This window comes from Stegastes partitus, unplaced genomic scaffold, assembly GCF_000690725.1.
Source record: "Stegastes partitus isolate 25-593 unplaced genomic scaffold, Stegastes_partitus-1.0.2 Scaffold153, whole genome shotgun sequence".
Taxonomy (NCBI): domain Eukaryota; kingdom Metazoa; phylum Chordata; class Actinopteri; family Pomacentridae; genus Stegastes; species Stegastes partitus.
Window position 1 is genome coordinate 560,488 of NW_007577884.1, and position 10,682 is coordinate 571,169.

Sequence of the window (10,682 nt, forward strand, 5' to 3'; positions counted from 1 at the left end):
GGATTTCCATGATAGCTGCTGCAGTGGTCACAGAATGAGAATGTTAGAATTCAGATGCAGAAGAAGCTGTGAACTGAAGAAAAGGCAGAATTTCTCTGTCAGGAAGCGAAATGTAAAATAGTGATTAAGAAAAAAGTATTTTCTGGAAGCTGACGCTGCGATTTTGTAATGTCTGTGAGGCTTTTCCAACAGTCAGTCAAACATCACAAGTACAGCTTTTGAACAAACTCATGATGTGGACGCTGCCACTGAGGCCTGGAACCAGATGCCCCAGGACACCTGAATGACTGGAAAACCTGACGGAGGTTGTTTTGTGTTGGAAACATTCTTCCCCTTATTATTAGAATAGTACAGAGCCCCGATAGGGCACAGTGGGGCGTCTTCCTATTGTTAAATTAACTCGCAGTAGCTTTTTTGCTTGTGTCTAGACTGAGAGTCAGCGCGCCCTGAGCTGTGGCTGTCAGGCACACATTTGAAGCCTAGTGTTTAGAAAGGTAAGAGCAGCAGCTTCAGCAGCTCTCCGACTGAACCGGTCGCTGCTCGGACGGACTGTAGCCGTAGATGTGACTGCAGGCTGTGGTTTGATTGTTGTAATTACGGCTGAGACACACTCAGTTTATCAGCGTAATGTTGACGACGTGCAGTGGAGCTGGCCTCAGCATTGTACTGGAGCTGCTGTATTCCTCCAGCTCCTGTGGTGTGTTGGAAGAACATCGATAAGAGAAGCACGGCGGGTTGAGACGGTACCAGCTGGACACATCCATAGCAGCACAGATCGCTATGGATACGTCCAGCAGCCAGAGTCTGAACCATGATCACATGGAGCCACAGCGTTTTATTAACGAGCACAAAGTTCATCACAGAAACGTCACATCAGCACTTCTTTGTAGCATCTGCACCGTGTTCCCCTGTGGGTCGTAACGGGACTGGACCAGCACCAACTGTTCATATGGATCAGAAGGAATCCAGAAAAACAGCAAAAAGATCCTGTGAGCATTCGGGGCTGTACCTCTGACTTACAGCGATGAGACGGGACAGATGTGTGCAGCTGACCTCCTGTGTGATGACCATGTGGTGTCATCTAAACATGTGTCACCTGAATCTTCTCCATCAGCCTGAGTCTATAACATGAAGTTTACCTCCAACTGTTTTGCTGTGTTTTCATACTTGGTGTCTCCAGCTTTTAGAGAATGTGTCAGCACATCATAGGCAGCCTCATCTAACACGCTTGTGAGTTATTATCTAATGGTTAGTTCATTATTTCACATAGTTATATTTCTGTCCTGTTCTGAGCTTTTCTTTCCTTATGGTTCTATTTGTGTTCTTTCTTGAGGTGAACAGTTTTCTTCTAGGCAATAAAGACCCGATGGGACCCATAAAGTCATTCTGTATTTACTTGACCCTGTGTTTCAGTGAAGACCCTCCTCTTTATTGTCTCTCATGTTCTAGGCTAGTCAAGAAGCTTTTAACAGAGGAGACAGGGCTGGTCCCGTCCAGTATACTGCACACAGCATCTGAAGGAGGTCACTCAATACGTAACAACACTGCTACTCCTCACTAACCTCTGGCAGCCTTGCTCTAACACACTCACTCACCTCTTCCTGCCTCCCTCCCCTTCACTCCGACTTCATCACTTGCTCCCTCACTCCCCAGTGGTAGTTGCACCAGGAGCCGAGGGACTGGGTGGGCGAGGGAGGGACGGGATGGAGGAGCTTTGACTGGCTGAGCTGAACGTCCACATCTCTGACTGCAGCACGTTCATCTCTCTCCCTCTCTGTCTGTTACAGATGCATTGGAGGGACTAAAGTTTCTTGTTTCAGTGGCATAAGGGTACAGAGAGTATATATCTAACTTTACCAAATCAGGGCCACAGAAGGCCTGTGGTGGAGCATCACAGTGGGGGTAGTTGATTTGAAGTTCCTGCTTCATGATGAGAGAAATGAATGATTTCCTGGCACAACTATGACTTACTGTTATGTGCTCAGCTGCAAGGCTGTCATTGGCTTCTTCTTCATTGTGAAGGTGGCTGAAGGCCATGTCATGATCTCCACATCCCCATGCACTCACCGATGCAGACTGTGAGAGTGGAAGTGCACGCAGCTATTCATGCAGCCAGTATGCTATGCAGGCACTCACACTGCCACGGATGTTTCTGAAAGGCTGTGACTGTCAGTGTTTGCAGGACATAGCAGCAGGTTCCAGGCCGGCTGTTGCATCGTAGCAGTGATTACGCTGAGCAGTGCCGAGCACAGTGGATGGACACAGCACAGGGTTTCCCACCATGTCAAAATCAAAGTTCACCAGCCACGGCTTGAACGACAACTTTTTTATTTGATAATTAGAATAAAATGGATGATGGAGAGTCTCCTCACACAGCCTCTGCACATAACCAGCATTTGTTTGAGGCGCTATTTGTTTTCCTGGCACATGCTCAGTCAGCATGCTCCCTCCCTGTGTGCACCGTCCATGTGCTGCTCACATCTGCAGAGGGGTCCGTGTAGACCCTCGTAGACTTGGATGACAAAACTTGTGTTACGCGGTGCCCTGCAGATCCTTGTGCACCACAGAGAGCATCAGTTGACCTCTAGGATCGTGGGCATCACAGTATTTGGAGCCAACAGCTACAACATGCTGAAAAACATCATTTCGTAGGAATTTTTCTACCAATTAGGAGCGATGACGACACATAAACCTAAAGTATGACTAACCAGCAACGTAACTTCTCATGTTAGCTTGAACACGATCTTTCACAAAATGAAAAAATACGCCGAGCCTCGACACAGCAGCAGTTTGCTGTATTCATGTCAGAGTTACTGTAGTTACCAGCTTTTAAGTTTCCAGTAGTGCTTATGTCAGCATGTCATCGTTACCACAGATATATCCAGCTTCTATGTTAGTAAATGCTAATATATGTGGTGTTCATACAAACTCATAAAGCAGTGACTACATCAGTGTAAAGCTTCCTACAGCTCGTAGCACAAGTTATAGTAGACGAGTAGTGACATTATGTTGTCTTCCATTTGGGGTACAAACACAGATTTCGAGGGGATGATGCAGTGGATACGATACACATATACATATACATATATATATAACATTACTAACAGATGCAACAGTGCCTTCATGGTTGAGAGTCTTTCATCGGTTAAGTTCTTTTTATTTTAACTCTGAAACATGTAAAAATGAGCTGTGAGCTCACACAGCTGGTGAATGAATTGTGGGAAACATAATTCAACCCATAAACATCTCATTATGTTTAGAATGCTGTGTTTCCATTTACATTAATTAAGACATTTCCACCACAGATCGATGCAGAAAACACACAAATGGATGCATAAAAGATCACTTATATTATCTAAACTATCTAAGAGGTGTGTTTCTGTTGAGGAACAGTAACATGATCAGAGAGATTAAGACTGGAGAGAAAACATCTGGAACCACGACTCCTGTCACTTCATAGCTTTAGCATCAGTCCGAACTTCTATGAAACGTGAGCTCACAGTTTGTTTTTGTGCAGTTCTGTGTTGTTGGTTCATAATGACGCCACTCTGTTCCAACACTCCTGGGTTCTGGGTTCTTCTCTGTCTCAGCCCACTTCAGCGTCCCCTCTATCCTCGCTCCATCTCTCCACCTCCTCCTCATGCCAGCTTGAAGGCTGCTCCTTCAGTGTTTGCCGTGGCCTCGCCTGTTTTGTTTCGATGCTCTGCCTCTTCAGAACAACGAGCGCTTTCTTCTCCTCACGTCTCCTCCTTTCCCTTTCCTTTCATCACATTCCCCTTTTGTTTCTGATTTGCTGTTTTTCTCCCCATACTCGAGGCAAACAGACCTCCATGCTCGAGCCGTTGACCTTCAGTGTTTTGGTTAAGTGGAACCATTTACAACCAGCCTTCTCCTCCACCTGCCTGTGTTGATCGGCCCGTCTGCCTTCCCTATAATCCTGTATGCACCGTACTGGCTGATGTTTTTTGCAGATGTTGGACATGCTCACTGTTACGCTTCCTTGTTTTGAACTCTCTTTCTTTAAAGCTTACATGTTTGGTTCATGTTTTTATTTTAATCAGCACTGCAGTCCGGGCTGTGCATCCCCATTCTAAAGCCTGTGTTTGAATGCAACCTTCGTCCTCCTCGCCTGTTTGTGGTCACCCTGAGGCTGACTTGAATCTCTCTTGTTTTTCCAGATATCTTCAGTGACCTGTGTACAGCGGCGCTCTCGGACTCTGATGAAAATGAAGCCAGTACGTGGGGAGACGTGTCTCAGGACAGCTAATGAACATGGCTGACTATCAGAGCTCATCACATCAGACTGCAGACCTTTTCTTTTTGTCGGATCTCAAACATGGCTGTTAGCCGTCGCTGTAGTTTTTCAACTGTAATTTCTAAGCTGGACGACTACAAGTTTTCTACTCGTAGTTCTTCTTGATGGACTGCAAATATGACCTGCAATTGTTTAATCGACTGTAGTTTTTCATGTTCGGCTCACTGAGGTTTGTCAGTGAAGCGTCCGGACGAAGCTGGAACATCCACACGTCTGAGCGCCATCGTGGGGAAGCCATAGCAGGAGGCACCAGCTGTTGTCTGTGGGGAACTGAAGACTGCACAGATGTGAAAACTGAACTTTACATCCAAAACTACGCCTACGTACTGTAGAAAATGCTGGATACCTAAAAATTCAAATCCCTGTTCTGATCTGGACGACCTGGGGAGTACTGGGTGATAAATTCCATGTGCTGGTTGCAAACAGGCCTTTGGCAATGTGCCATGTTTTGCTGCTAACCTGCACGAAAGCAGAACTTCTTCAGACCAGATTCTGGTCCTCTGTCGCCCCGTTTTAGCTGCTTCAGCTTTTCAGGTTCAAACTACAGACACCTCACAGTAGCTGCTAGAGGTCGTCCTGTTTGCTTTTCTTCGTGCGGGTAGAGCATAAATTCATTACATCAGATACAATAACTTCAGGAAGTTTTCAGACTCCTTCTGTTTTTGCACACTGTCCTGCTGATAGATGAACAGCCAGCCTCAGGTTTCTTTCTCTCTGCATTTGACTGCATTCTGTCTCCATTCAGTTCTGTGATTCCCTGTGTCCCTGTAGCATGATGCTGCCACCACCGTGTTCACTCCAGGGATGGTGTTCGCCACACGATGAGTGCCTGCTGTTCACCAGATGCAGTGCTCGGACTTCTGCCCAGAGAGTTTAGTTTTTGCCTCATCAGAGAATTTATTTTCCTTTTGCTCTGTGAGTCATTTAAATGCAGTTTAGTGAAGTCCAGACAGGCTGTCGTGTGCACCACCAGGCACTCCACCACAAAGGCCTGAAGTGCTGCTGAGCCGCTTGTCCTTCCAGCAGGTTCTCTCATCTCTGGAGAGGACTTCTGAAGTTCTTTCAGAGTGACTGCTGGGTCCCTCGTCACCTCCCACATCAAGGACCTTCTCACTTGGTTGCTCAGCCAACTGTGTGAAGTGTTCTGGGGGTTCTGCACTTCTTCCATTTCATTGTTATTGAGGCCACTTTGCTTCTTATTATCATCACAGCAAAGCGTGTGACTGCTTTCTGCCTGTATATATTTTTTACCCATTTAGAATGAAATGTTGAACACAGAGAAGTGTGCACAAAGCAAACGGATCTGAATACTTTCTGAAGCGACTATTTTCCTCACAGATTATCCTAAATGTCTGAACCTGAGTGGTCAGACAGACAGCTTGTGGATGGCTCAGAAAGCTGAATATGTATTATATTTTCTACATGCATATGACTATATAAAATGCATAACAACACACATATTGGTGATATGCCTGCTGTAGGTCTTTATGTTACCACAAGGCAGAAACTGCCTCATAAAGTTGATATAACTAACATTTGAGCAAAGACTTGCCTCTTCTGACATTAAGCAGACATGAAGTTAGATTGGGATTCTGTTGGAGACATGTTTATGCCAACCTGACTAACGTAAGTCCAACGTTCTAGCAGTGTTTCCATGATGTGCAGCTTTCTGCTTCATCCAGAAACAAGGCTGATGAGTGGTGAGAGCCAGGAGGGAGGGAAGGCCTCAGTACCAACACAACGAGCTAAAAGATGCCTGGACTGGAGCAGAGCTGCAGGTTGGGTGACAGATCTGACTGGTTGTACATAAAAAACATGTTGATTGGTTCAACTTGAAGTATCAGAGTTTTCTATATCAGGGCTGCAACATTTGAGAAAATCTAATTCTTACAGAATTTCCTTCATCAGCTAATGATAGCTTAACTACTCTCCAGCAGAAAATATGAGGAAGAAACAAATCAATTCCAGTGTGTTTTCCATTTGACTCTTTGTGAAACGCACACAGAAGAACGCCAGACGTCTTTTGATGGAAATGCAGAACATCTCTGCTTCAGATGAATGTGCTGCTGGCGTAGAACATGCTTTAGATTCATCTCAGTGTTCACACATACATTCACACAGACTCATTTCTGCATAATGGGATTTCCACTCCCGAGCTTGTTGGACTTTCTGCATGCCAACCACGATCTATAGACGGGACATATTCAAACATTGTGTTTCTGATTTGTGCGGTTGTTGTGCACAATAACTGCAGAAGATGCTGTCCAAGCAGTCAGATCCCAGAGTTTGTGCAGGGAGGCTGATTTAATACAGAGAAAGCTCATTTTGAATGGATAATATTCAGGATATTGTATTAATTCACGCTCACACGTCTCTTCTTGTCTTGTTGATTTATCTCCAAATCCATACAGCAGCGGCTAATTGCTGGCAGTGTACTCGATCAGTAGCTACATCGATTCTATTCCAACCTTGAATTTCATTGAAGGATTTGAGCGTCTGTTTATTCTGCTGAATCTAAGCAATAGTTCAGCTTTGCTGCACGTTATCGGATTCATGGGAGTCTTTTGAAGTCCTTGCTGAAAGAGCTTACACCGGTGTTTTTGTTGCTGAGAAATTAGCATTTGTTTGCAATGTGCGAGCATTGACACTTTAAGTCAGGCAGGCTGAAAGGCATTTCTCTGACAGACGGCGCTTATGTCCTTTTTTTCTGAAGTAAACTACAGCATGTTGTGGGAAAAGTCAGGGAGCTGTTTTTTCAGGGAAATATTTTTTAGTAAGCAGCACCTGTCTCCTCCCATCAGCTGTAGGTTCTTCTATGAGGAAAACAGTTGTGTACACTGAACGTGGAACACGGTGAGCGCCAGGAGGACGTTCTGCTCCATGTAAATAAACATCAGTGTTAGTCCAATGTTGCAGCTGTTGGGGATTTTCTGTATGACTGCTGTATTGCATTTCTACTGACAGACTGAACTCTGTAGACGAGTCACTGGGACGGCAGCATGATGCATCGCAGGAAGGAGAGTTGCTCATCTGGTTTACTTTTATTTTATGACAAAGGAGAAACGGAAAAAGGAAACCAAATCGTAGGAAACCAAGTCATTCACCTGACCAGTGAATGCATGTCAGAACACTTCATGTAGTGACTGGGATCAGTGTTTAGGAACGCTAGCCTTGATCAGCGACTAGAACATGAATAGCTGGCGGATGGATCGATGCGTGAATGGATGGATAAGTCGATGAGTGGGTTGATGGATGGATGACTGGTGGGTGTTGGACAGATGGGGGAAGACGGTCGGTTGGCCAAGTGAGTGGACAGATAGACGTTTAAATGGATTACCATTTGTAAGATAGGGAGGAACTGAATTAAAGGTCATATGCATTGAAATTCTGATTGTAAAGAAACACACTCCTCTTGAACATGCTGTATATTTGATTTGTCCGACGGTAAATGACAAATGCTGTATCTGTTAATGAAAATATTTCTGTTCCACTGCATCATGCTGCAGCTGAACTGCCCCAATAGCCCTATTATAGAATGTACCCAGTATGTATATTGTACCTGTCATTGTAATGTAAATATTGCTTTATTGTGATAATATGCATTTACAATATGAATTTTGTCACCTTTTTTTGTATTTTTAACTTATTCCATTATTCCAAACTCACCACGTGTTACTTCCTACTGAAAACGGAAAGTTTCTACCAGCGCAAGACGACCACACACGATCAGATATCAGCCGCTATGCATAAAGGACACGAGCTCACCACATTTAAAGGTGCAATTATTGTATATAAAAGTGAAGGAACGGAGCAGAAAAAACCTGTTTTGGAAACAGATGTTTGGTGGCTGTGTGATCATTTTCCTTCTCAGTATCTCTCAACGTTTCTTGCTCTGTTTGCACTGGAGGAATGGTTTTGTGCCAGTAAATTAAAGTAATCCAACAAGTTACCTTCCAGATTGGACCTGGTGTTGTGAATTCAGTGAGAACACCAACAGAAGCTCTTCATGGGCTCCAAACAACTCACATGTGTTTAAGGGATGCTGAAGAGGATGTCGCAGGCCAACGCCAACACACACCAACACACGCCAACACACACCAACACACACCAACACACGCCAACACACGCCAACACACACCAACACACACCAACACACACCAACACACACCAACCCACGTCCAAAAGCCGAACAAACCTGTTTGAACCCAAGTGGTTCCTTTCAGTTGTCTCATGCTTCGAAGCTGTCACTATTCCATCTGTGTTTGTTTAAAGGTGCACTGAAGAGGGCGCGCCTAGAAATGTGCACAAACTAAGCAACCATATAAAAAGTGTTCAGGAAACAGGAGCAAATGGAGCCATGCTTATCAAAGGGATGAGGAAAGCTCCTGTTTATTACAAAATGTGTTGTATTTTTGTGCGTTTTCAGACATTAGGGATTACAAGCTGTGATTATGACCTTCCATGCCTCTAAAAAGCAAAAAGCTGTCCCTAATTAGATTTGGTCGCTCTCCCCTTTGAAGCTTGTGCAGCGATGCTCCGGTCCTAGCGCCCCGTCAAGTCTCCACTCGCAGGTTAGTTTTTGGGATTCTACCCACTCATCAAACCAGCGCAGACAGCAAACATCAAACCATCCTGAGCTCCATGCTGAGGATCAGCACTGGTAATGAGAGGTGGTTCTACGGCTCAGAACCAGAGACCAACCCACAGTTTTATCAGTGAAAAGCTGCAGCCTCCAGGGCCAGATGAGGTGCATCCACTCAGGGACATACCAGAACCATGTTCCTTGTTCTCTTTGACGTTCATGGTGTTCAACCCCTATGGTTGACTATCGATGCTGAGTTCTGTTCTAACTTCCTGAGGCGTCTGACAGAACATTCAAGTGATCTGAACGGTTGTGTGTGATGGTTGCACCGACACAACTGTCTCCCTCCATGCGTCCTGTTTGCCAGATTTAGCGACCCACACCTTCGCTCTCTTTCCCAACATGAAGTTTTAGAGTCACCGTTTTGAGACAGGTGAGGAAGTCCAGTGTGCATCACTACAGGTGCTTAATGTTCTGACAGGACGGGCCATCGAGGGGCTGTAACGTATGTGACAGGAGCATCGCGCTGGTGACGGCTTCAGAGGGGGCAGCAGCTGAATTTAAACCAGGTAGGTTTTGATTTATCTGAATGCAGTCACTGAGCCGTTTTAATTGAACATCACTGTCAACACTGGCTGTACTTACTTTCAGATTTCCCTTAAAATGAGCTCGTGGCTAATCTGGGGACACTGATCATTTGACTCATGCTTCCAGACCATATGACACACTCTGTTATGTGTGTTGTCTCAGATGAAGCTCCACACAGCGACTTTAACACAACGTTAGAGACGCCTTGGACAGAAATACAAAAAACTGAAATCCCAGTTGAAGAACACGTACTCTGAGATCAAATTGCAAAGCTGTGCAGGTCTAAATGGTCAGGTAACACAATCAGAAAACACATATTTGCCGGCAGTATGGTCTGTCATGGTTTCTAAAACTGAGGGTTGTGGACCGTCATGTGGACTTGCAGTGTTGGTCAGTTGTTCCAGCTCAAAATCTAATATTTCTGGTCAAACTGTATTCTCAAATTGTAGACTTTAACGCAACCATTTGCTGCTTTTCAACAAAAAGAAAGAAAGAATTATGATAATGTCGGTACCCTGAACGTGACAATGAAAACAAGATACCAGCCATCGAGAGGAAACTACGTCCATTCATCAAGGGTGCAATCACATCCTATCTTCACATCATCCTCGACTCTCTCTGTGTGCCCGTTGTAACCGTAGACTCCTGACCAGGTAGGAAGCACAAGCACTTCCCTTGTGTCGTAGTGAGTTTGCAGAGCCAGTGACACGGTGGGAAAACGAAGGCTGAACCATACGGACTGCTAACTCAGCAACCATGAGCCCTGAGAGAGAAAACAGCACAGTGAGAATAAAAGAGAAGCCATCTTTCTCCAACACCTCGCTGTGTTTCCGAACTCTGAGACAAGACCTGTGTCAAGAAAAGATGGGTGTTCAAACAAGACGTTATTAAAGCCTGTGCCAGCAGGCGGTGGATTCATGCGCTGTCTGGGAAGGATCCTCCGCACGGCCACGCAGCTTGTTTTATTTTGATATAAGACCGTATTAAAATGATTCAGGACTGCATTAAAATGAAATGTAATTATAGTAAGTTGGGTTTTAGAAGAAAAAAGCAATAGGAGGGGAGGCGGTAAAACCCCACATCAATGGATTTTCCATACGGTGAAGTTTGTGATGAAATGCCGGCGTCATGAACAGCTCCGGTGTGTTTCTGTTCTGTGTCAGTGATCAATGGCTCCTCAGGTGTGGCGGAGCAGCG

The 10,682-nt window shown here is 45.0% G+C and overlaps 1 protein-coding gene across 1 annotated transcript in view; it reads left to right on the plus strand.

The window, feature by feature from the left end:
- Positions 1 to 8,271, plus strand: part of mcf2l2 (MCF.2 cell line derived transforming sequence-like 2) — a 93,432-nt gene extending 85,161 nt beyond the window's left edge. Inside the window, exons 33-34 of the mRNA XM_008279299.1 lie at positions 1,450 to 1,523; positions 4,179 to 8,271. Of these exons, the coding sequence (XP_008277521.1) occupies positions 1,450 to 1,523; positions 4,179 to 4,267 (163 nt within the window). The 3' untranslated portion in view covers positions 4,268 to 8,271. The remainder of the gene's footprint in view (positions 1 to 1,449; positions 1,524 to 4,178) is intronic.
- The last annotated feature ends 2,411 nt before the right edge of the window (positions 8,272 to 10,682 follow it).